This window comes from Miscanthus floridulus, chromosome 19, assembly GCF_019320115.1.
Source record: "Miscanthus floridulus cultivar M001 chromosome 19, ASM1932011v1, whole genome shotgun sequence".
Taxonomy (NCBI): Eukaryota; Viridiplantae; Streptophyta; class Magnoliopsida; order Poales; family Poaceae; genus Miscanthus; species Miscanthus floridulus.
The window spans coordinates 96,492,645-96,520,248 of NC_089598.1; the positions used below are offsets into that span (position 1 = coordinate 96,492,645).

Here is a 27,604-nt window from a genome sequence, read left to right on the forward strand (position 1 = left end):
ATGACCTAGAGTTTCCACGGGGGCGACCGCGGTGGGGTTTTACTCGGGCGAGACGCGTGGACAACCGTCTGATGAAATCTGACGGCTGACGTTGATCGGACCAACATTCAGCCCAGGCGGGCAAACGAATTCCTAGCCTAGGCCCAGGTTACGGCCTAGACTCAGGGGAGCACCGTGCGAGCAGACGCTGTGGGCCGTTTGCCCTGCTGGGCCGCGGCAGAGCGTGGGAGCGTGCTGGGCCACGCACGGGGGCGCGCTGGCGGATGGGCCGTTGGGCCGATTTTCGCTGAGGGCCGCAAAACATTAGCAAAGTTTTGTTTTATTTTTTCAGAAGCACATTTTGATGAATTTTGTCAAGTTTTGATGGTAAATCTCTGTCAAAATTTGAACCAACGGGATAATTTTTTCATAGAGTAGATGAGTATAGTAAAATGCTTCTGAAAAGTAGATAAATTACTTTTTCATATTTCCGCTGTAAAGTTTAATGTTTATTATCTTCTAATTAAATTTGAACCTACGAGAGAATTTAATTTAAAGAGCAGTTAAATTTTGGTTCAATAAATTAGTATTATGTTTATCCTCTAATTAAATTGGAACCCATGGAAAATTTTAAATTAGAGGAGTAATCTGATTTGTTTATGTTAAATTATGATATTGTTATTTTCTGACCAACGTTGATGATAACAATATTATAATGAGTTTAAGGTTGAAGTTTAAGTCTCTGATAAATTTTACACCAATATGGTTAATTTTTCAGAAAGTAGATAAAGACCCAGAAATTCTCCTGAACTAATAGAATGTATTTTATTATCGTGTTTCGTTGCGATGATGTTGATTATCTTCTAATTAAATTCAAACCAATAGGAGAATTTAATTTTGAAGAGTAGTTATATGTCTTTCAAGTTAATTTATGAGTTTTATACATTAATTCTATTTTCTGCCCAACGGTGATGTAGAATTGATGCAGAAGCATATTGTAAGTTTTATTTTTTAACCGACGAGATCACTCGGCTGCAAGCCAACGAGCTGCAGTGCTAGGGTATGTGAATGAAAAGGCTTGTGTCAAGCCAGTTTAGGATAGTTTTTTTTTAGTTTACTAATTTTTTGATTTAATTAGAAAATAAAGTATAAGTGAATGTTTGTCATCATAACTGAATTTTTCGTTACGGTAATTTGTATATAGATTTATCCCGCATGGGAAGAAGTTTGGCATAGTACTTATGCTAGTCAATCCTGCATGGCAGGAGAAGTTTTGTGATGACTCGTATGTTTTTCTATCCCACATAGCGAGAGAATTTTGGGTAGCTCTTATGCTATCCTAGTATTGACCATGGCACAATAGAAATGCACCGTCATGGTCAATACTAATCAAAGGACAAGAAAAAGATACAAGCGTGACTTGCAAAAGTACAGTTAATAAAAGACCTTGTCGAGTTCTTGAAGTAGAATGAGGAAAGTGTACTCCTATACAGATCAAGAAATAACTTTATTTGCATGGCATAATCATGTGAATGAAGTAAGTCATAAGTGTCTCCTTGTTCACAGTTTTCTAAATAGTTCTCGAAATTATGGTAGTATAGTTCATGCCATATTTTGAGGGGAAGAATTGTGAGATGAATTAAGAGTAAGAATTAAGATCAATTAAGAAACTACTCTTCATTAAGAGTGAGATAAAGATGTTGATGAATTTGTACTCTTCATTACGAGTGAGATACAGATTTTGTAAGAAACTGAGTGAGATAAAGATTTTGATGAATGTGACCGTCGATCATAACAATGATACCCCTAAGTAGAGAAACAGCTAAATTCTTGGATTTTTAAAGTTTCGAGAGGAACGTAGTCACCTTCAAAGATATTAAAGCGGTGCTTAAAGCGCCATATAAGGTTTTAACAGATTGAACCCAAATAAGAAATTGGAAGATACACTATCTTTATAAAAGATGGGACGATATGGGGGAGCACGATATGTAGAGACCTATGACTTGAAGAGAAGCGGGACTGCATGACCACTTCAGTGATTCAAAACAATAAATTTCTTAATACCTGTTGATGTTGTATGACTTATACAACACCTATTGTTGGCTCTTCAAAGAAGATGAATAACATAAACAAGGATCTTGTGATACAAGAGCCTATAGAATCAATTGCCTCTTAGCAATGAAGAGCAACAACAGCCCCACATGAAAGTGCCTGTAGCTGAGGCTCTAGAAGGTCTCAAAGAATTAGTAAACCAGTTTTATGATGACTATGAAGTCTATGTTAGTGAAGAAATTCAAATGGAGGGTGATCCCACCTCAATTGAAGAAGCCATGAGAAGCGTTTACCTGTTTGAATGGCAAGAAGCTATGGAAGTTGAAATGAATTTGATGAATACAAATGATGTTTGGGACTTAGAAGAAATTCTTGATAGAGCCAAAATAGTAGACTGTGAAAGGGTCAACAAGACAAAATGTGACTCCAAAGGGAATGTGGAAAGATATAAAGCATGACTTATAGCAAAAGGCTTTACGCAAAGAGAATGAATAGATTACGATGATAGTTTTCTCTCCAGTCTCATGCAAGGATTCTTTTAGAATCATAATGGTGTTATTGGCATATTATGATTTAGAGTTACATTAGATGATGTAAAGACGACATTCCTCAACGGGGATTTGTATGAAAAATGTTTACATAGCACAACCCAAAGATTTTGTCGTGGAAGAAAAAGAACATATGAGATGCCGCCTGTAGAAATCCATTTATGGGTTAAAATAAGTCTCTAGACAGTAGTATTTGAAGTTGATGAAACGATAAGAAAGTTTAGGTTTAAAGAAAATAATAAGGACAATAGCGTTTATGCGAAGTTCAAGAATGAAAAATTCTTTTTCCACATCCTGTGTATAGATGACATCCTATTCACTAGTAGTAATGTTAATCTACCATTGGAGAAGAAGTCTTTGTCCTCAAGTTTCAATGTGAATGATCTTGGTGAAGCCTCAATGGTTCTAGGAATTGAAATTCATCGAGATAGATGAAAAGGGGTATTAGGACTATCGCAAAGGCATACTTAGAAAAGATTCTAAAGAAATAAAGTATGCATGTGAGTAAACCTACGCTTGCTCAGGATAATAGATTTGGGAACTTTCAGTGTTCTAGGAACCGATATGAGATCGATCAAATGAACATGGTTCCATATGCTTCAGCTATTGGAAGCTTAATGAATGTACAAGTAAGAACTTACCTTGACATAGCTTACGTATCCGGAATATTTTAGCAGAAAGTCCAATCTAGATATAGATCACTGGAATGGAGTTAAAAATATCTTACAATTTTTGCAAAGTATCATAGGCCTCATACTGAGTAAGAAAGAATAAGTACTCTCAAATAATTATGGGTACAAATATTAAGTTTTGGCGAGATGTGTAGTGAAATCCACAGTAGTTGCTAACCCTCGCAGTTAGAGTATTATTATAGAAAAGCTCCAATGAAACAGTTATGGTGTCATCAATGATGCATACCATAGTATAGCTTGTCATGAGACCTTAGGAACAAGCAAAAGTGGTTAATGGAATATGTATGTGGATTTAACAATGGTAGTCAACAGCAATAACCATTTAAAGTAGTTAACTCCTAAGACAACATGTCAAGTGTGCTGCCAAACACATTGATATTAAGTTATATGTTGTAAATGAGAAAATCCAGAATCATTTTAGAAGCATTGATCATATAAGTACCAAGCAAGTACTTGCAGATCCGCTTACCAACACAGTCGACGTGGGTTTATGGGAAAGCCTATGATTTCTGGATGCTAAGGGCCTAGTTGAGAATCTATTTCAAAATAGAGAGGTGCATTGTAGCTGTTTAATCTAATGGCAACTGACTATGACGATGAGGCACGCTCTATGCACTGATCTGCAATGTAATGAAAAAAGATAAAGTAAGTTAAGTTTAAGTGATAAGGTGAGATTAAGGGGGAGAATGTTATATTGATCTCCACCAGTTGGCCCAACGGTCAATTGGGCCATTGATCCGCGCCCTGATCAGGGGCGCCCAGCCATTCTTCTGGCTGATGGGCTCCCGTCGCGCAAGGCTATAAAGAGGAAGGTAGAGGCCGGGGCGCAAGGTATGAGGTTCACTGCAGCCGCTTGTTCCTCACCGATGTCCTAACCCTAGACCGATCGAGAGGGTGCGCTGTGAGCGCCGGGAAGCGCCATCGCCTTCGCCGCCGCCACTGGACCGCGCCTCCACGTCGCTGCTACCTCGTCGGCGGCGCTATGGCCGCGACACTGCGCTGGATGAGGTACATCAGCAAGTTCTTTGTCCAGTTAAGTTTTTATCCCCCTAATCTACGCCTAGATGATCCTATCAGCGCTATCAATAAGCTGACACACCTGACACACCTGCGTGTCTACTTTTTATATTTTCTGATGTGCAGATTGTTTTTAGGTACATGCTGAGCTGCTGTGGATCCATGGAGATATATAGGACGATCTCGATAGATCATACAGATACAGGGAGGCACAGTTGGTTTTGGATCTGGGATTGCTTCTCAGGGCAGTAAATTAAAATAAACATCCATGTGATTCTGGCCAAGATTTTGCTGGAGTTGTTAAACATGCACGATGTATAGTGGCGCATCTGCAGTCACAAGTTGTAGATCGCTTTTAGTACCCTAAGCTACAGCTTTAAGCACACTCCACATGATTTGCAGCCTAATCGTGAGCTGCTCCTGAGGTGTAGTGCATCAAGTTGCTAGTGTTGTTTAAACTTGAGGCAGACAGACTATGCTTGGTGTTAATTTCGTCCAAAACGGAAAAGGTTGCCTCATTACCTGAGATGCTAGAGTGATTAGCCACTTTGATCTGTCTCTGCCTGGTTAGCCTTTTCCATGAACACTGGATTGGTCCTAGACTGAGAAGCTTTCAGATAGGTAGGTAATTATTTGATAGCACCATTAAAATTCTAATAGTAGTGATAACATAGTTGAGTGCTAAGTGCAAAAGCACCCAAAAAAAGCAAAAGGAGTAGTAGTGTGAAGTGGAACAGGGAGTAGTACATTTAGAAAAAAAAACATGAGAATGAAGAGTGAGGAGATTGGAAGAATGAGGCCATGGATCAACCACCATGATGCTCTGTCTACAAAGAGGGTAGCAGAACACAATCATCCCATATCACATGCCTCCCTCCCCTCCAAAAGGTAATGCCAATCAATCATCCATTGGCTGCTCACCTGTTGCACACATCAGTATTCATCTAACTATCTTATCTCAAACTACATCAACAGCTAAGCAACATAAAACAAAACCTGTCAATTTATTTACCTGTTGGTAGCCACACAATGGCGTAACAACTTAATTTAAAGCAGCCTGCAGTATGCATGCATGGTGGTATATATATGAATCAGCAGCTTCTTCATGCATGTGATAGGATTAGCAAGCTGTTACACATGATTGTGGCCATTTGAGTACTTCATCATGCAGGCTTTCAAAGTTTGACTGGCTACATTTACCAATGCTTATGTATGTATGGTATAAACTATAAACACTATTGGGAAGAAATACTTCACCAGAGGCAAAATAAAACACCAGTTTCAGAAACAGTTCATCAGCTTCCTACAGCAGGAATTAGTTGGGGATGGATCAACATGTGCAATTTGAAAAGATGCTAACAGTACTTGTTCGTACCGTTTTCTGTACGTGCATACAAACAGTGATACATGCTGAGTGAGCTACTAGTATATATACACATGCATCCGACGAAACAAAAGCACCAAGCTTTCCTGCTTGTTGGCCTATATAGCTCCAACGATCGCCTTTGCATAAAGATCACCACCTCCATTTCTCACACACAAAGCTCTCTCTCCGATAAGCCAGAGAGATCGAGGATGGACGAGTCGTGGAGGTGCACGATGGGCTCGGTGCTGCCGCGGCAGTCGTCGGACCAGCACGGCGGCGGCGGCCACCAGAGCCTGGACCCCGATGACTTCCGGGACGTGTACGGCGGGCCGCCTCGCACCGTGCTCCTCCGCAGCTTCGGCGGCGAGGCGGTTGACTACCACTCCCCGACGGGTCACCAGTACACGAGCTACGGCGGCGCCGAAGCCTTCTGTCGCCGGCCCTACGCCGACGGGCGCGCGGCGGCCGTGCCCACGGAGCAGGGCTTCTTTGACGACATCTTCGGTGCCCGTCGTCACATGAGGTCGAGGTCCAGGTCCAAGTCCAAGTCATCGTCGGCGGTCAGCTCCGACGAGTTTCCCTCCGCCGGCTTCTGCCGGCCGGTAGCCACCGGCGGCGGCCGCGCCGACGCCACGCTCTCCTCGTTCACATCTAGGCTCAGGTAGGAGCTCATTGACAGTCGTGCGTGCCAAAAGCCTGACGATCGAAGCACGTGAAAAATGCGTCGTACGTGCGTCACAAATCACAAAAAAAATCACAAAATGCCTAATCCGACAATGTATATATGCATCGGGATCATCATCATCATAAGCGCTAATTAGGATGATCATGGCGTTCTTGGCAGGCCGGTGACGATCCCTTCGCGGCGGTACGACTCGTCGCCGCCGTCATCGACGTCGACGAGAGGGGAGTACCAGAGCAGCTTCACGTGCTCGACGGCCGCGTACCCGGCAGCTCGCTACTACTACGGCGGCGACGCCAAGGCCGCCGGCAGCAGGTCGAACCACAGCAGAGCCGGCGGCGGCGGGTCGGCGGCGGCAACGCGCCACCACCGGAACCACCGCGGGGGCAGCAGCTTCTGTTGCTTCACGTCGAACCCGGAGACCAGCAGCAACGCGCCGAGCTTCCGGCAGGCCGCACGCGGGGCGCGGTCGCCGGCCGCCGAGACCACCATCACCGACTACTCCGGCGCCGACTACGGGTACTACTACTCGCCGCCGTCCGCCACGTCGTCGTCGCTCTTCACGAACCCGCTGGCGAGGACGCCGCGGCGGCTGGAGGAGGTGGTGATGGAGGTGAGGGAGCGGGCGCCGCTGCTGATGGACGACGGCGGCGACATCGACAGCGTCGGCGCCGCCGCGGTGGATGAGGCGATTGCATGGGCCAAAGAGAGATTCTGGAGCCAGGCGCGTTAACCGGACGATCAGGATAAACATCAACAACGTTGATGATCCGTCAGTTCATGGCGTGCCTACGTAATTATGCAACATTCTACTCTAGTATTATATATAGGCACCTAGTGACCAGGACCAACATTTTGTAACGCTTCATTCATTATGGAAGATTGAATACATTTCAGTTTGCACATCATATATCGGTCAAAACTCATAAGCAGACAAGATGTCAAAATGTGGGTACAGAATTCGGCCCACGGAACGAAGATTAGAGAAGACACGATTTCATGAGAAACAATCACCAAATTTGAAGAGGAATGGTTAACAGATACTATATGGTACTATCTTGAGTCTTGACAGGAGTCAACAATCCTTTCTTCTCGTATATTGGGTACAATGCTCCCACACTTATATGGCTACACAATATCTGGTGATCATTGCAATCCGTGACATATATATTTTGTTGCCACATACATGCAGCCAAAACCACTAGAGATCCCAGAAATGCAGGGCCATTTCTTAATCCTAAATTTCAGCAATGTTACACAAAACTTGGGGTTTGGGCTGTGAAAAGAATGCAATGAACCGAAGTATACAAAATTTTCCAAGTGGAACACTAGGCCTTGAGGCGAGGTTCAGCTTTCCATTCACCTTGTGAACGCCAAACACCTTGCTATTTTGTCCTTGTGATGACTCTCTCTGTGATATCAATAAGAGCACGCCTTGAAGTCAGAACATCCTCGTCGTCGCTGTCTGGGAGGGATTCTATGGCCTTGACTGCACGGTCAGCGTGTTCTCGTGCAAGCTCCTTTGTCCTTTCAATCCCACGGCTCTTCCGGAGATAGTCAAGGGCCTGCGATTTAAAGAAGAATGTAGTCCATTAAGTTTATGGTCCTGTCCTGCTGTTTTTTCTAATGCTGTTTACAGAAAACATGCACTTTCTAGTGTGCAAGGACGTGATGCTAAACCCAGCTACTAAATGCTCAACATGCAATTAGCTGGCTATGAGAACAAATAAAATTTGGAGATAACAACTGTCAGAGCTTAAGTAAATGATCTACACTGTTCCTCAATATCCAGCTAAACTATTAAAGTCCATCCAAAAAGTTGTAGCCTTGTGCCACTAGATATCAAAATTCCTCAGCAAGCCTAATAAGTAAACCATATAAATAAAGTTTTCTCTTTGTTAAACATGTTCTTTTGCACTGTGTAAGTCACTGTCCTTCACTAGAAACATTTGCATTATATATTTTTTTGAGAGAAAACTATTCCCTAATGTGTCTGTAAGTTATAGGTAAATAAAGAATGAAAAAATGAAACCTGCTCACAATCTAAAGTAACTACTCACAATTTCAATGTTTGCAGGATTATCAAAACCCCGGTCAACAACTTCTTGTAGTTGCGGGAATTCCTCTATCGCATATAGCATCGGGGCAGTGATGATTCCCTGCATGGTGAATGCCATGATATAATAAATATAATGCCATCAAACAGAAACTTTGATTTTTTGTGTTGATATAAAAGCTCTAGCCTAACCATATCTCACATCTAATTTCAGTAGGCTTACCACAAAGCTAGTCATATTCTACTTATCTAGACAACAATAATCTTTTCTCCACCTGACTGATATGTGAAGCCGACACGTCAACAAAAATCCAGTCACCAAAAAATTGTTTCTCGTGAGAGATATCATGAGAGTGGCATCTCCAAGATGACAGCAAACATGCATTAAAACAGTTTGTGCTAGACAGAACGTAATATATGCATATTAACCAAGGAAGATTTTTTTTATACAAGGCATAAAAAGATTTATAGATCTCCCGTAAGTTCCTAATGAAGCCTGCCAAAACTATTATGACATCATATTGACTTCAAGAAAGATAAATGCATATTTCAGATGACAGACATGATTACACTTTCAGTCACTGCAAAGTAAAAAGAATGAAAAAACTTGGGATTCTCACATGGCGAATATCAGACAATGAACCCTTCCCAAGGGATGCAGAGGTGCCGGTGAAATCAAGAACATCATCAATTAACTGGAAGGCTAAACCCTGCATGGTACCAAGTTAGCTAAGCTGTAGCCAAGTTTACAGAATTAGCTTGCAAGGAAATGGATTCAAGAAAAGGAATGGGAAACATGTTTTACAAACCAGGTTTCGACCATATTCGCATGCAAGCATGGAGACCTCAGCTGTGTGCCCTGCAAGAATAGCAACAGCCTTGCAACTATTTGATATCAATGATGCCGTTTTGTAGTATGTCTTTTGCAGGTAGTACTCCATGCTGCATTTGGAAGAATCCATATCAGAACTTGCTAATAAAGACATCAATGAAAGTAAAACAAAAGTAAAAAGATGTGCAAGAATTTCACACTGCAACTCTTTGTATAAATTTTAGATCTGACTAAGCAACTAAAACCATGATAGAGAGAACATAGTAAACCTTCGTCGTTGCTCTCTGCTTGTAGAGATCTGCATAGTTTCACCAGTAACTAGATGTTCTACAGCAGTTGCCATTAGAGAAACCACCTGCACAAACAAGGTAGTAACCAGTTGGTGGTGCTATAGACAACTTGCAAGAAAAGAGCACATGGGTACTGTAACCACAACTCCACAAGGATAGATCTAGAATTACAGAACAAGATAAGCACGGTTATGCTACTGAAGAATACCAAGGAAATAGAATTTAAGATCAGAACAAGTGCATGAATGAGATCCAGACATATGAATTGAGTCAAATGGCATCCACAGAAGCAACTGATACAGCATATAACAACTGTAATTCCCTTCAGAAGATCAAATAAACTAAGCATATTGCCTGTTCTTGAAGATTGCTAAAAACAAATGAATAAGGCACATCAATTTACCTCTGTGTTCCCAAGTGCTGCAAGTGCCACACATGCTCTAGACAGGAGGAAGTCACCAGCCAGCACAGAAAGCTGCAGACAGAATATTCGATGAATACTGATGTCAGACAATCTCAATTGTACAAAACTCTCCAGTTTAGAAACAGGAAACCACAAAGAAAGCAGTTTTGAGAACAAATATCTTAACACTGCTGTCCCTTAACACAAAATGGTGCTTCTGTAACTTTAAGATGAGAGCGCCAACTAATTTAATGCTTACAAAAAGATTTTGATTTCCAAATATCCTAACTTCATATTAACCTGGGATCAAATGAAGAAGCGTTTATTTGCCTACTATAGCACCAATGCATACCAGTTCACTGGAAGCTAAAACTTTTCATAGTTTGGGACTTCAAACTATCCAAGTAACTAGTCTCAATGCATGCGAGCGATACGCTTAGTATACTGCTTGTGTGAATACCTTGTTCCCCATGATGAGATTCAATGAACTGACGCCACGTCTAGTATCAGCATCATCAAGAACATCATCATGCAGAAGGCTTGCGACCTACAGAAGATAACAGATTGAGGAAAAGAACAGAATAGCAATATGTGGCTCTGAAGGACAGCCGCAATACTAACATGAATCATTTCAGTTATCTCTGCAATGTTCTGCTGCCGTGTGCGGAGTTTATCTGCCAATATACTGAGAACTCCGCCTTCTGTTGATTCTGACAATGGGAATTTCAGAGCTGATGCCATGAGCAACAAAACCTGCAAAGACAAATTTGAGCATTAGAGACACGAAAGATCAAGAAGAGAGTAGGCAACAACCAAGAATAAAATGATAATGTAGTCATTTGTTCAAACAAATGATCCAGAAATTGAGGAGTTACCGTAGGCCGGAATCTTTTTCCCTCTGCTCCCACCTTGAAGAAGTACTCGGCTGCTGATGCCAGTTTGGGGACCTGCAAATGCAACTTTGAAGCAATTTAGGCCATCACTAGATCAACGAAGCATCAAATGATCTTTGCGACATTGAAAAAATCAAATGATCTTTGCTACCAGTAGTCCACAGGAGTACTACACAGATGACTAGATGGGTTTTGGTGAACAGAATCAACTGCTTACTGACCTCAGCAGCCACCATGGATCGTAACCTATTTGCAAGAAGTGATAGCTCATCGGCGACTAATTCAAACGGATCTTGCTGTTCCTGAGAACACGAGAAAATTAGACTCTTCAGACTATATTACAGTCAAGAAAATAACAAATACATTATATTGTCCTTCATTAGCTTTCACATTTCAAACGAAATAAAAAACTGAGGATAAATTCAGAAAAGGTTAAGATAAGATAATCTTCGAATCGTCTCAAAACAACATCAAAGCCTTATTGTTGAGATATGAATGAAACTTTCTTTCAAGTCCATACAACATGATGGTAAATTTCCAACTACTTGAAAACGCGAGAGACTGGGTCCCTGGCCACTTCAAATAAACAGTTTACATGATGAAAAGGAAATCAAGTTGTCCTGAAGTTTCAGATGATCTACAGAGCATAATATGTTGTTTGTCGTATTAGCTTAGTCAAACCAGGAACAGCATCCTAGTACCTGACTGCATTACAAGTTTCTGATGAATTAATAACTGATGACAGAAATTTTATCTTTTTTGTTGATATGGAGATGGAGGAACAACATTTCTTTGAAAAGGAAGCATATTGGGTTTATGATAATCTTTATAGAAGCCTGTTCATATGATAATAACAATGTGCGGAGGTAGTATCCAAGATAGGCTTAAGATGAGGAGCCATCGAGTGACAGTGCATTAGTAAAAGGATACCCACAGTGCTACAAACAAGATATGTAATAGTAACAAGCCACAGTCAACTGAACAATGTGACACCCAACCGCAGTCAACTGAACAATGTGACACCCAATGACTTACGTTGTGCATTTATACAAGTCGACCATCATTTCATACTTTATTTGTCAAATTATGCCCTACCCTAACTCTTTTATCGAAAGAAAGAAAAAGGCACGAAGTGATCATTTCACGCTTAATGAGCAGCACAAAACGAATGATTACAGAGATAAGGCCTCAACTACCTGAGGCCTGGAAGCCCCGTCCTGGCGAACCTGGTATTGGGCATCATGCAACCATCTGGAGCTCACGAGAGCAGCTCCTCTGCAACCAACCACCTACTAAACGATACAAAACGTACAGAGCCTGTATCAGCACAACGGAAAAGCCAGACTTTTCCCATACCACGAACAATATGGCTACATATGAAGGACCGGTTGCTATTCCTTGTGATTAACGGGACTAGGCAGCGTATTAAACAGGGCAAACTCGCGCGAATGCGATCACTAGCAGTCCCCAGACTAGGAGCGCGACCCGGCACGGTTTCTACCGGGGCGCGGCATAAACGCAAACACATCGCGGGCGGTGGCTGGCGGCTCGGCCGCCAGCCACCCAGCTCCAGCAGCACCGGCAGCAGAGGGGAACGGGGGAGTGGACCTTGCTCCGAATCTGGGAGGCGAGGGGCATGTGGTGCTGCCCCAGGAGGCCAGTGCCAGCGGCGGCCGACGAGGTGGGCAGGAGCCTCTGCGCCTGGGCACCGCCGCCGCCGCCGGTCGCGGCCAGCGTGGCGACGCGGCGCGCGAGAGCCCACCGCCAGGACATGCTTCGGTCGCTCCCGAGATCGAGCGAGGGGAGATGAGCTTGGAGAAAAAGTCAGAGACGAAAGGGTGGGCGGCGGCGGCCGCTCGGTCTGTGGGCCTTGGAACGGAGGCGCCACCCGTGGCGTAGAGGAGGGTTACGTGGGTGCCTCCGTGCTGCCACGTCTGGCGGTGGAATGCGCCTGCACGCAAAGGCCCAAGCCCACGAGGGGACTTTACACATGTGTTTCCTACTACTTTGGGTATAGTATAAATTTGCATTTTTGGTAACTTTGTTTTTACTAACAAATATGCCCGTGTATTGTAACTGAAAAAGAAAATACTAAATATTTATGCAAAATGATAACATAAATAGTACATATCTACTTATGTTTTATGCTTTTATAATTAATTTTATGATGATCGTCACATCCATAATAAAAGTTAATGATGACAATAAATAACTATTAAAACTGTATCGAATTAAAATATATCTTGGTATATTTTTCCTTCCGTTGCAAAGCGCATAATTATTTAGATATAAATATATCATAACTATGTAGCTTTTTCATAGTACACATGTTTCTATGACTCAATATCGACCTTTGTTGCTTTTTTGACGCATCATATCAACCTCCGTAACTTTTTTGTCATGTGCTAGGATTGGTCTGTCTGCCAAAAATGTTGACGGGAGATCTCTCTTGATTTTTCAAAAAGTAGGGATTATGCACCGGCGCTTGTCTTGGGCAGGAACCGGACAACGGGAACTTAGTAAAGGCTTCGGGAACACCGACGACGAGGACATCATCCGTGTATTCTGGGTCTGCCTTTGGCACGTTCACGATCATCGCCGAACCTATATACATGCAACATTGCAAGGATGATTTAACACACCTATAGACAAAGCATAACCTGACAAGATTCATAACATCTATGGATATGTCACATTTTTATGAAACTAACAAAACTGGTTTGACATTTTTCATTTTTCTATAATTTTTGTTGGATTTTGCAAGATCTCTGTTTTTATAGAAAAAGTGAAAGCGAAAGAAGAGAAAAAAGGCTTGCATGGGCTTGGTCCAGCCCATAACGAAGCCAGTCCAACTGCAAGGATTCGGCCTAGGCCAAAAAAGAAGTCCACCAGGAGAGGCCCACTCAGATTTAAACATTTTGCATCAGTAACCCGATCTATTTCAAAAACTATTAAGATCCTTCCACCTTTTCTTTCTCTCTAGCATATTTACATCTGGAACCTCGTATTCCTTTATGTTATCTTTCCCACTCCTAGTGTCAGTTTGCACCGCGAGACCGAGCCCGTACTCGAGACCGACCCGGTGAGTAAGCCTGGGCGTTCAGGTTACCCGATTTTTTCGGGTCGGGTAATTAGGGTAATTCAAAATTCGGGTAATGAAAATTGCTACCCGATATTACCCCCGAAAAAACACTACCCGCAAATTCGGGTACCCGATAATTTGGGTTCGGGTTCGGGTATTACCCGATATACCCAAATTTACAGAAAACAACAAACTACACTAAATTTCAGTAGCGATCTATACATAATTTCAGCAGCAATTTGTATAGAATTTCAATAGCAATTTGTAGAGAATAATATATTACAGTCACTCATTCAAATAGAGAGAATTATATTCTAATAAAGTGATAAGTTAAATGGTTTAGCTAACAACACATGATAAATACAAAGACAAAAACAAATCTTTGGGTAGTTCGGGTAGTTTGGGTACCGGGGGATATTACCCGAATTACTCAAACTAATTTCGGGTAATCAAAATCGCTATCCGAATTTAGGATCGGGTACCTCGGGTTCGGGTAATTCAGGTCCGGATTCGGATAATTCAGGTACGGGTAATGGGTATCGGGTATTTTGCCCAAGCTTACCGGTGAGGGCAAGGCTGGATGAAAAAAACAGGCTAGAAATTTTGCCTCTTTAGTATTAGGTATAGATATAGATATAGATTTATATCTTGACTGGTTTTGTCATACATCACACCATATCCGCCACCAAAGATGTTAATTGGACTTATTTGATTTGAAATAGTTTAGGTAATTGGACTTATAGATAGTTTAGGGGATAAATATATTTTTCTACAAAATTACACAATTAATAAATATCCTAAAACCTGATTTGGTTTAAGAAAATTTACTTTAGCTTAAAAAATTATGAAACCATTTCATAGTTTTTATGAGGGGCGTGGCTAGCGCGCGGACGTCAGGATGGACGCGCGCGTCCGAACGCCCACACAGCCTGGCCCCGTTCGCCTTCACCCTACCCCCATTCGCCTTCGCTCCACCCCGTCCGCCTTTGCCCCGCCCACGAGTGTGCTTTGCCCCTGTCTCTGCGCCGCTGATCCTTTCCCTGACCCCTCCTCTCTCTCCAACTCTCCGCGCGAGCGACACACGGGAGCCGAGATGAGCGGGTGAGGACGGCCGAACAACATAAAACACCTGCAACATGAATACATCATAAGACTAAAAATAGATGAAACATTTAGAACATGATCTTGCAATATTTGTGTGAAGCACATGAAACATCTAAAATAAAACACTTGCAACTTACAACATAAAACCACTTGCTGTAACATAAGACTGAAATAACAAAAACATTTGGAACATACTGTTGCAGATCAAAAATAATTGCAACATAAGTCTAGAAATAGATGAAACATTTTAAACAAACGCTTGCAACATGCCTCTGAAACACTTACAACATATGCAACACTCTCGATCTACTTTTGCAACATTAGGATAAAACAATTGCAACATACATTTGAAACGCTTGAAACATACATATGCAACATAGGGGAGGGGATGGCCGGGCCGGTCGATTCGGGTCGTGGGAGTCAGAGCCGGCGGCGAGCCCCACCAGCACCTCCTGCGCTCGTGGGTGCCCTTGTGAAATGTCCTAATGGCTAGTGGGGGGTGAATAGCCTATAAAAATTTCTACAACAACACTAAGCAATGTGGTTAGACAAATATGAGGTAAAACAATACTTGTGCTAACCTACTAAAAATGCAAGCCACCTACCACAATTCTAGTTACTATAGTCTCTAAGCACACAAAGGGCTATGTCACTACCACTAAGCTAATGAGCTTTCAAAGACTAACTAAAGAGACCCACTAGCCACTAGATCCGACACAAGCTAGCTCTCAAAACTAATTACACTAAAGAGCTTAGCTACACTAGAAAAGTAAGTACAAGAGCAAGGTAGTGGAGTTATACCGCCATCGCAAGAGACAATCAATCAATCACAATGAAATCCTCAGAGATAATGATGACACAAGATTTTTCACCGAGGTTCACTTGTTTGTCGGCAAGCTAGTCCCTGTTGTGGTGATTCACTCACTTGGAGGTTCACACACTAATAGGCATCACATGCCTAACCCGCAATCAGGTGCCGCGCAACTAACACAAGATAAGGATCACGTAAGCCACGAGCAATCCACTAGAGTACCTTCTGGCTCTCTACTGGGGAAAGGTCAAGAACCCCTCACAATCACCACGATCGGAGTCGGAGACAATCACCTTCCTCTGCTCAATGATTCTTGCTGCACCAAACTGTCTAGGTGGCGGCAACCAACAAGAAAAACAAGTGAATCTCGTAGTAAAACATAATCACCAAGTGTCTCTAGATACAATCACTCAAGCAATACACTTGGATTCACTCCTAATCTCACAAAGATGATGAATCAATGATAGAGATGAATGAGAGGGCTTTGGCTAAGCTCATAAGGTTGCTATGTCAATGCAAATGGTCAAGAGAGTGAGCTAGAGCCGGCCAAACACCTTATATAGGTGTCCCCTCAAAATAGAGCCGTTGGCTCCCTATCAACACAAAATTCAGGGCGACCGGACACACCGGTGGGGTTGACCGAATGTAGGAACCCAGCGTCCTATCCTTGGATTTTCACCATGTTTCCCCCTGTGTTCAACCTTAGCCGCTGATCATCAATGGCTAGTTAGCCTTCCTTACGCGGTTAAGTAATGACCGGACACGTCGTCCTGAGGACCCGACGTGCCGATCACGACAGTCCACGCTCGTGCGCTAAGGCCAAGCCAAGACCAGATGTGCCGCTCCCCGTGACTTCCTGATGTCAGGTCATTTCCAGTAAGCATCTAGAGATGATTTTTCATGACCTGACGCATCCGATCGCGCATGACTGGATGCACGACCGAGTCAGGTCCTCACTGCCTTAGCTGCCAACCCCACGTCAGTGTACGTCACCTATGACTAGATGCAGGCCCTGTGTGTCTGGTCACATTCACTGTGCAAAGTCCAATCATGGACTAGATAGAGCCTGAGCGTGCCACCTTCTCTAAAATTGACCGGACGCTCAACCACCGAGCCTGGTCACTTTGAAAGCTATGTCCGGTCACTAAAAATAGTGACACCTCAACTCTAAACTTCACCACCCTTGAACAAATGTGGCAACCACCAAGTGTATCACCTTGTGCATGTGTGTTAGCATGTTTTCACAAACATTTTCAAGGGTGTTAGCTCTCCACTAGATCTAAATGTATATGCAATGAGTTAGAACATCTAGTAGCACTTTGATAACCTCATTTCATGATGAGTTTCACCCCTCTTAATAGTATGACTATCTATCCTAAATGTGATCACACCCACTAGGTGTTTTGATCACCAAAACAAAATGGCCTTATGGATATCACCTTTGCCTTGAGCTCATTTTATTTTTCTCTTTCTTCTTTTCCAAGCCGAGTACTTGATCACCATGTCCATCACCACCATCAACATGATCTTCATTTGCTCCACCACTTGGAATAATGCTACCTACCTCATGATCACTAGAGCAAATAGGTTAGCACATAGGGTTTCATCAATTCACCAAAACCAAACTAGAGCCTTCAATCTCCCCCTTTTTGGTAATTGATGACAACCCTTTTACAAAGATATGAATTGAAATTTAATTGAATCCATATTGTTTTTCTAAGCATATTTACCATGTGTAAAAGAATATGGATAAGTTTCATGAACTCCAATTGGTAGCATTAACTCCCCTACATATGTGCTAAGAGTTTGGATTGAAACTTGCACATATGCATAGATTAGAAATGTGGGAGGGCAATGTCTTCCAAATGATGCTAAGGTATAAGAGATGGACCTTTGAAGCATGATACCAATCGGAGTGCACCAAATATACCATCCTTAGCACCATTGCTAGTTAGATGCCGCTTGGAATTACTTACAAAACACAAACACTAGATACCTCATGAGATCACATTATATGTAAGGTTCTAGTACCACTTGAAACACAAAACCAAGACATATCTAACTATCCTATGCATGATAGTTCTTCATTTTATCATTCAAGCCTATAACTAGCATACACCATACAAGTATGAAATTTTAATTTAAAAACTTGTACCATGCAAGCAAATATATGAAATGCACATTCAAATGCATCAATCAAGTTTATGAGTTTGCTCCCCCTACTTGTGTGCTCAAATTTTAATTGATCCCCTTACCTTCATATTTCTCCCCCTTTGTCAAGTTCTCCCCTTTGTTATGTTTTCACTATCTTTGTGCATTACTTCTCCCCCTTTATCATCAATGACCACAAATATTCAATTTTAGATAGGTGTTGGTATTTATTAACACACAAAGATAAAGATCTGCAAGTGCACAGATACCGCTGTAGCTTTTACCCAAAAGTATTCTAAGTATCGTATCCATAGGGAAACATGTGAGATTAACTATAGTCTTACTTAACTAGAGGTAGCAATAAGGTTAGGATAAACAGGAGCGTAGAGAGGATAACTAAGGTTCTCTAGTTCTGACTTGGATAAGCTATATCTTCTACTATTCAACTAGGGACATTAATAAGGGAAAGACACCAGCAGAGGATGCTTTCCTTCATAACCGGGTCCTACTTGTCTTACAAATGGGAGGTGGACTACAGAGAACTCAACGAATGTGTCACACTTGCATTCTAACACTGCTTCGTGATCTACCACTGATCTAGAATGTAGGGTGCATCCATGATTAACCCAAGTCTAAGCACCACGCTTACACTTACAATTAATACTTTATTCCCCCTAAGAAGAGAATAAAGCACTCAAAAGAGTCGCAATCCTGATGAACAATATAAACAAGATGCTTGCTTGAATTAGAAGTTGATTACTAGAGAAATCTCAGAAGCAAGCTCAAGTAGAACTTGGATCCACCAAGGTACAAGCCATAGAGAGAGCACCGATAGGCCGGCACTTTCTCTAAACTCTTCCCTCATAGTCTATCTCACTATTATTTATAAGACTAGATCCTATAGAGGACTAATCTTCTGTTGATTGCTGGTTCTAATTCTGATGAGGAGGATATCAATTAGGGTTTCAGGATGGCTCTCCAGAGAGGGTATAGGGCCGTATATATAGGGGGTAGCATCAATTCTGGACCCTCATATCAAACTAACTTAAAAGGATGGCGTAGATGCAATCTAGGAGACGGTGGAGAACCGACGTCACAAGGCAGAGGCTGACAGGTGGCCCCACAGGCCAGCCCGCCTACAGGTGGGTGTTGGTATATTTAACGCACATAGATACTGCTGTAGCTTTCACCCGGAAGTATTCTAAGTATCGTATCCATAGGGAAACATGTAAGACTAACTACGGTCTAACTTAACTAAGGGTAGCAACAAGGTTAGGATAAATAGTAGCGTAGAGAGGATAACTAAAGTTCTCTAGTTCTGACTTGGGTAAGCTTATGTCTTCTACTATTCAACTGGGGACATTACTAGGGAAAGACACCAACATAGTATGCTTTCCTTCGCAACCACATCCTACATGCACCTACAAACAGGAGGTGGACTACAAAGGATTAATGAAGCTATATAGTATAGGCTATATAGAACTTATGTCACTCAGGCGATCTACCACCTTCTGGAATGCAGGGTGCATCCATGATTAACCCAAGTCTAAGCACCATTCTTACACTTATGATTAATACTCTACTCCCTCTAGAACAGGAATAAAACACTCAAAAGAGTCATGAACCTGAAGAACAATATAAACAAGATGCTTACTTGAATCAGAAGTTGATTACCAGAGAAATCTCAGAGGCAAGCTCAGATAGAACTTGAATCCACCAAGGTACAAGCCATAGAGAGAGCATCGATAGGCCGGCACCTCCTCCATACTCTTTCCTCACTCTCCATCTCACTATTTTGATTTATAAGACTAGATCCTATGGAGGACTAATCTTCTCTTGATAGCTGGCTTTGATCCTGACGAGAAGAATATGAATTAGGGTTTTAGGATGGCTCTAGGGAGGGTGGTAGGGGCTGGTATATATAGTCCAGAGCGTCCAACATGAGCCCTTGGACCAAATCGACTTAAATGACGGTGTAGATGTAACCTAGGAGGCGGTGGAGAATAGACATTACGATGCAGAGGCTGATAGGTGGGCCTAAGGGCCGCCTGGTCTGTAGGTGAGCCTAGCCCCACCTGGTAGCGCCTCGGTCTTTACTTTGATGATTTGCCTTCTGGAGTCTTCTCGTGTTGGTTTTGTGGTGACCAACAGGCCCCCTTAATAGTTTTCTGGATAAACCCTGCTGAAAACATAGATTCACCAAAACTCATAGAATTTATTAGTTTAAACCCCAATACCTATGTTTGGTGATGGAATTAAGTATAAATACAGATTATGTTGATGGTTTATAATTGATGTTAGTGACCGTCAACAAGTTCCCCCAAGCTTAACCTTTGTTAGTCCCTGAGCAAAGCTAAACTCAACAATTGATCAGGAGTTGCTACAATGTTTTTACGCCTAAAAAGTACACATGTGTTCAATAAAAATTCTCCTCTAGATTAGAATAAACTGATATGATTTTCAAACTTACCCATATTACCTTCAACCATGGGGCTTCTCAGCCTTCACTTGGGTCTTGAGCAATTGAAAGATAGAACGATCAAGTCAAGCACTATGTCTCAAGTTCTTTGTTCCACCATTGTTCCAGAGCTTTTATAAGTTTTCAAAATAAAACTCAAAGATTCCATGGTATGACACTCTCAAGTCTCTCAATATATATGATATTTGTGGATCCTCACCAAGGCAATAAAGATGTTATGCCTTTTTCTCTTCTTACAACTAAGGCTTATGTGGAGTTCATAGGTAGGGAGAAAGCTAGAGCATACTTGCAATACATATATTATAAAGTCAAACAACGGATCTAAAGAGAGTTGAGTCATACAATCAAATCAAGATGTGCATGTGTGTGGACATATGGTGGCTAACCTAATTCTACTATGCTTCTTGAAAACATATTTCTCTTTTAAAACCTAGAAACCTTTGCTAGAGAACAGGAGCTATCTTATTCATCTTTTTTTTCAGGCAGGCATCTAAGTACCCATTGTTTTAAATATCACGGGCACTTGTCTATTTTTTCTCATCTCTTTTTTCCTTTTTTTCTTTTTTTATGAATAACTTTTGCATAGTCCCATGTCTCTTTTCTGTAACAAAACTTTGAGAGATAGCAACAAGAACTTAGAACATTTATTTGGTGGATGAAAAACCTATCAAGCATGTTTTTGTTGTTTACTCGTAGTGTAGGAGTAAAACATTTTTAGGTGGATCTAGATGGAAAGCATGTTCTTGCGCCTACCCTTAGTGTAGGAGTAGTGCATATTTGGGTGGTGTGTACGTGATCTCGATTTTAAGAGCATGACAAATCTCTCATAAGGGTCAACAAAGCTTGACAAAACTCAATGCAAAAGCAAGCAACATATATGTGGAAGTTTTTCTAGCCTAAATAACATGTGTGGCTCCGGTGGGAATTCAAGCTTTCTCATAGAGGAACTCATCATGTAGTATTTTTGTGTTTTTCTAAAGATAAATCTCTAGAACTTTAGGGTCACTTGGAACAAGATAAACAATAGCTTAGACCTTCTCATATCATATTCGTCAATTACCTAGACTTAGATCAAGCATATGCTACCCACAAGTTTCAAGTTTAGAGTAAATCTTTAGATTAAATCAGTCGTATCCAAAACTCGGGAGAATTCGAGGTTGAAAACTAGGTACTTTAAAGGAATTATAACAGAGCAACTATTCATCATTTTCCATTTAAGAAATTATTCTAAGTTCTCTTTATTTTATTCAGTTCTTAAAAACAAATTAAAGGAAACTAGACACACCTTTTATTTTGTTTTCAATTTTACTAGATCACACATTATTACTATAGCTATATATATTTATTATAAAGATAACTTTTTTATTTTGTTTTATTTATCATTTTTTAACTATTGAAAAGAAACTAAAATTAAGACAAAAAGGGGAAAGAATACTTACCTGGATACACGGGAGTGCTTCTCCCCCAAGCTAGCTCTTTCGGTGAGGGTTTAGTGTTGTAAGTCCTTCGATCCGGACTTATCCTTGTGAAGTTCATTGATCAAATACCTCAGTTTGCTCTAAAGATGAGAATTCTTGAGGTGGCACCTCTAATGGTGATGTCACCTTCTTTCGCTAAACCTGTCTTGGTTGTGAGTTTTAATTTTAGTTTAGCAGGTTTAGAACCTTTACTTGTAGAAATTGGGGAGTCTACTGCCTTCTCCCACACTTTGCTTGAAGTGTGTCCTGCTCATAAGACAAGGTTGAGATCAAGTGAATGTGCTTTGTTGGTGGAAAAACACCAACAGAACCAAAACTTTATTTATTCTTCTCTAACCTTAGGCACATTGAATATGATGAAGTTGATGTTGTGTGTTTTGTTCAATTATGCCGTGGGTGATAAGATCAGAAAATTGAGCATGCATATAGCATTTAAGTTCATTTGTCCAAAAGGGTTAAGTTTCTTAACCCTTGGAAGGATTGTCTATCTCTACGTAATGTATCAATCTTTACATGATTATGACTATCATCTTCTAGAATTAGGATGTGCACTATTCAACTTATTTGGTTCAGACTATGGGATCAAGAAAGTGATGCTAGGGACAAGCTTAAAGAATAAGACATGTTGAGCTAATCAGGTTTGATCAGGTAAATTATAACTCAAACATATTTTGTTTCTTATTTATGTGCCTACCAGAATCAAAGAAAAGCTTTTTAAATAATGACCATTTTACCTTAGGATGTTACCTTTGTCATTGGAGCGTAATGTCACCATATGATGAAGGGTAGATGACTCATGATGGTCCTTTCCTTTTGCTTGAAGTTTTTCCTTGTTCAGCTAGTCTTGCAGCTTGAGCTGTTCATGAGCTTCTTGTTTCTTAGTTCATACCTTTTCTTTCTCATCCTTTTGTCATGCCATCTTTCCGCTCTTCGATCTTTTGACACCTTGTTAGACCTTTTGCCTCACTCATTATTTTATGCCTACAAAGGATTAGTGGACAACGCATATCCGAAGGAATATACAATTTTGAAACATGGGTTGTTTGTCTAGAATTTTGTAATTTCCCTCTATGCTAATGAAAAGATGGTTTTAGGATTATTTTAGCATAGTTTTTGTTTATCATGTTCTATACAAGCATGGCTTCAAGGCAAAAGGTAACTTGCAGCTAAAGACGAAGTGAATGATCTTTGATACTTACAGTTCTTTCATTCATGATGAATGAGTTGTGTCTTCTTTGCACCATGTTATTGGAGTTCGACATGTGCCTTGCTTCATCTCTAATTTGAATTGATCTCATGACTTAGCCAAATTGAATTGGGAATTTCCTACAGGGGTTAGTCCAACAAAATATCCAGTGTCTACACAAGTAATTTTTAGTTCAATAACCAAACTAGACTCCATGTCTAATTTGGCTAAGGAGGCTATTTAACCTAACCACCATGCTTAATTTAAATGCCTACGGAAGTATGTGCAGTACTTCCAAACCAAAGCTTACTATGGCAGGCAAAGGTAGCATAAAAGCATTATAGAGATTTATTCAATTGGAGATGAAAGAGCATGGTTGTTTATTTAGCAAATTGAGTATGACTTAAAGGTAGAGATAACCAAAATAATTTAGCAACACGGCAAGAGATTTTACAGTTCATCACCCAGACTTGAATTTTTAAGGTAAAGTCAAGTTTGAATGGATGTGATTTAATGTTGCATGATGGTTGGTTGGACATACCTGGCGTTGTAATCCTTCATTCTTTTTGCTTCAAACCTGGAATGGTTAGTGACAAAAATACCTAAAGAAATATTTTCACAATTATATTTCTAGGCTTATTTCACATGTGTATCACAGCAGAAGGTGAAAACTCATATTATCTTCTAAAAGTGCTTGTTTTAGGAGAGGAGCTCGTCCTTGGGAAACCTTCGAATTGCATTCAAGTTGGTCAACTGGTTTCCCCTCCAACATCAACCTTTGTGTACCTATCTCAAGATTCATGCCAACGAGATTTGCAATATTTGTGATAAACATATGCATCTATAACCAGCCTTTCAAAGTCTTTATGACCAGGAAGTACTAGGGGGTTGAAAATCTCATGTGTGACAATATTGGAGAGACCAATTAATTCAGGAGATTTCTCATGCGAGCATGGATTTGATGAGGTGTTCATGAAATAACTTCCATGCTCGTTGATGTTATCTTCCTTTTCAAGCTCTAAGGATGTTTCTTCATGAATATCTATAGATGGAAACATTATCTCCATCATTCCATGCCTATGACATTCATTGGACATTTTATTGTCCAAAATTTCCCATGGATTGGTGGCCCTTGGGTTGATCTCGTCTAAGGCTTCCTCCAAACTTGGATGAGTCATGTTTATTAAAGAGATTGATTTAAGCTCACCATTTGGATCTAAGCCAAGTTTGGATTCTACCCATAAGGCTTCATCCTTGTCCATCTATTCTTTAGCAATGGCATACAAGTTCTTAATACTTTCCAGCCATTGTCGTTGCTCTTTTTGATCATCCTTGTGGCCTCATGACTCCTATGCTTTAGTTGTCTTAATAGATTTCTAGGATCATCATGAAACTTAGGAGAAAGATCATAAGGGGACTCATCAGGATCAAGGATGGGTTTAAAGGTGGGTTCAGATGAGACATCTAATGTGGGCATAGAAGGAGAGAAGATAGGATTAGCTAAATGACTCAGCTCTCCTTCTATAGCATCACTTGACATGTCACCCTTGAGTTCTTCCCAATGTCCTACATGGGAATAAGGACGCTTCCTAAGAGATCTCTTCTTGAGATGATTTGAATTATATTCGCTTGAAGGTCTCTTATGTAGCGATAAGCTTTTCTCAAAATTAGCATAAAAAGATCATCCTTAAAAGGGATTTCTAAAGGTTGAATTTCTTCTTCCTTTAGAGGATTTTGGGGTATTAATGGTTTGGGATTGATAGCTAAATCTTGGAATTGGAGTGGTTGTGTTTTGGCTATCAAAACTTCCTCTTCTTGATCGGGAGATGATTCCTTCTCTTCCATAGAGAGTTCATTATGAATGCTAGTGTATGGAGTTTTTCCACTAATCTTATCAAGTGTAATACCCTTGGTGTTACACCCTAAATCAATTACTAAAATATGCCATGAGCATCATGTTTATGTGTTAATATATGTGATAGAATGTGTAGATAAATTTCTTGTAACTTAAAATGACTAATAAAAATGTTAAATAAAAGTTGATTCAATAGTTTAGGTATATCAAGTAGGGTTTAAAACTAATTTTTATTAAGAAAAAATACTATAGAACATGTGTGTGATACTTAAATAAAGTTTGAAGTACAAACTTTGTAGATGACAGTGAAATACTTGCTGTCGAAAAATAATATTACTAGCTAATATTTCCACTAGCTTAGAAATCACAAATTGAAATCAAGTACAACTCAATACTTAGAAATTTTCTAAGTATGTCAATAGCTAGACATTGCTATGTTTAGCAAATTATTTTGAGAGATTAGGTTAAGGGGTGGTATAGTGTTATAGGTCAATTTGGTAGCCTCATATGCCATCTTGAGCATGGTGAAGATGGTTTGGATCATAGAGCAACCGTTTGGTCATTTTGGGCACTTTAAAATTCATGCGTGTCACAATCTCGGGATGGTTGGCGCCGTGCGCGTGGTCACCACACAGCCACCCCACGCCGCGCACTTGACCACATCCCGTGTGGTCATCCCATGCCACCACGCTGGGTTGGTTGGGCCGACTAGGCTTGGCCAAGGCCGGCCATAGAGAGCCGCTGGCCCCACGCCTTGCTGCCCTACCTCGTGCTACCGCCATTGGTGCCGCCACGGCCATGCTGCACTGCTATCGCCTCGCTGCACTGCCGACCAACCTCATGCTGCAACGTTGCCACTGCTATCGCATCATCGTCGCATCTGTGCCAGTCCACTGTACCCCTACGTCGCTGCCGGCCTAGTCCAAGGCCGCCACTGGCGCGCGCACGTGGCTAAGTCATCGTTGCCTTGTCATTTAAGACACTACGGCTGCACAGGCCACACCGGTCAGACGCGCACACACCTTGTCTATAGCGTCTATGGGTGGGTGTCCAGATCATGCTGCTCATGTCCCGCCAAGGCAAGGACGAGCCGAGCCACCTACCGCGTCCCGTCTCTCTCTATCTCTCTTTCTCCCTCTGCTGGCGCCGTCGAGCGTGCCATTAAATTGGTCAAGGAGATATCACCTCAACCTTATTCGTCGTGTTATTGGTTCCATCACAGAGTTGCCTAGCTACCCATCCCCACCCCGCCTTGAATGGCGCCCAGTCGAGCTTCAATTTTGGAGCTTTTCCTCGCCACCGTGTTGATAAGGCCGAGTCCACTCATCACCGAGGGTAGCTCTCATCTGACAACCTCGGGCCAAATTGGCTATAGCGCTAGACTCACCTCGAACCCCTCCTCACCATGCACACCTAAGTCATACCCCTACCGCTGTCCCAACACTACTGACGCGGTCGTGTCTACCGTGGCTCATCGCTGAGCTCACCGCGCGTACATGGCCAGCCTTGCTCAGGGCATCTTTGGCCGAACCATCGCTTCTGCCAGGTCCTTGGTGAGTCGCTGATGCTCACCCACTACATCTACTGCTTCCTTAGTGTCATGGCTCAACGAAACATTGTCGTCGCCACCACAGGTTGTCTGTCGACGTGGAGAGGTCGCCCTAGTTTTGTCTCTGGTCTTCTAACCATTGCCTAGCACTGTGCGTCGGTCCATAGGTGAGCATCGACGCCCTAGCTAGGTCTGCGTGGGTCCTAGTTGGCCGACATAGCGGCCTAGTGTCGGTCAATGCCGCTCTGGTGAGCGCGGAGGAGTCAGGGACCTCTCCAATGCGAAGACGGGTTAATACAAGGGTCTTGTTGCATAAACACTGTCTGTAGAAATAGTATGCATAGTCGTTGTGTTAATAGAGGATAGCGCGAGGGTGTTTCTACAAAAGTACTAGCGCATGCGGGTGTCAGGGACCTAATACCGAGGTACCCAAGGAGGTGGAACTAATAACCATCAAATGTTAAAAACTTCTGGACGGACAAGGGCGCCGCTATGTTCCTTGCTCAAATGACGGGAGTTTGGTTCCGCCTTGCCCAACGCCTTTGGGCCGACTCCGCCTCGCTCGATGCCTTTGGGCCAGCTCCGCCTCGCCCGAGGACTTAGGGATAGACTCCGCCTCGCCCGACCCCTGAGGGACGGGCTTGGTCTCGCCCAAGGGACGCCCACAGCACTGCTTCCTGCTCCGACCCCGTGACTTTGACCCCACAACCGGGGCTTGCGGGAAGTCTGCTCACCGCTCTTCTCTGACTGGCGCACTGAGGGCCGACTGGAGCCATCCGACCAGGGGCTCCCCATTCGGAGGGAACTAGAAGACGTGCGGAGAAAGGCAAGGCATGGCTCATAAGTTAAAACCACTGTACCAGAGTCCATACCCTGTGCTTTAACAGGAAAAGTACTGTCAGGGAACGACGGGATGAGTGCTTTAGACCCTTCCAGGCGTAGGAGAGCCTGAATAGTGTTGTGGGCGCGTGCTCTTCGCCCTACAGAGTTGTGGGCGCCGCCTTCAGCCCTTGGGCACGGAACCCAACATAGACATACGACAACCACTACAGTCCAGAAAAAGACTCACGTCCTCCACAAATGACGGATATGCTATCAC

The 27,604-nt window shown here is 42.1% G+C and overlaps 2 protein-coding genes across 3 annotated transcripts; one reads left to right on the forward strand and one right to left on the reverse strand.

Moving 5' to 3' along the window:
• Positions 1-5,863: 5,863 nt before the first annotated feature.
• On the forward strand, positions 5,864-7,215 carry LOC136527261 (uncharacterized). Its single transcript, XM_066519920.1, has 2 exons — positions 5,864-6,315; positions 6,499-7,215. The coding sequence occupies exons 1-2, from the start codon at positions 5,864-5,866 to the stop codon at positions 7,067-7,069; spliced, it is 1,023 nt and encodes a 340-aa protein (XP_066376017.1). The 3' UTR covers positions 7,070-7,215.
• A 197-nt stretch (positions 7,216-7,412) lies between these two features.
• On the reverse strand, positions 7,413-12,691 carry LOC136527260 (solanesyl-diphosphate synthase 1, mitochondrial). 2 transcript variants are annotated; one of them, XM_066519917.1, is made up of 12 exons: positions 12,419-12,691; positions 12,007-12,099; positions 11,032-11,112; positions 10,793-10,864; positions 10,539-10,670; positions 10,378-10,464; positions 9,918-9,989; positions 9,494-9,579; positions 9,202-9,334; positions 9,013-9,102; positions 8,397-8,495; positions 7,413-7,901 (listed from the first exon to the last, which is right to left on the reverse strand). In XM_066519917.1, exons 1-12 carry the CDS (start codon positions 12,581-12,583, stop codon positions 7,722-7,724), a joined length of 1,290 nt encoding a protein of 429 aa, XP_066376014.1. In that variant the 5' UTR covers positions 12,584-12,691; the 3' UTR covers positions 7,413-7,721. The 2 variants fall into 2 exon arrangements, with proteins under 2 accessions (XP_066376014.1, XP_066376015.1); XM_066519918.1 differs by having other exon boundaries at positions 7,418-7,901; positions 12,007-12,102; positions 12,419-12,558.
• Between the last annotated feature and the right edge of the window lie 14,913 nt (positions 12,692-27,604).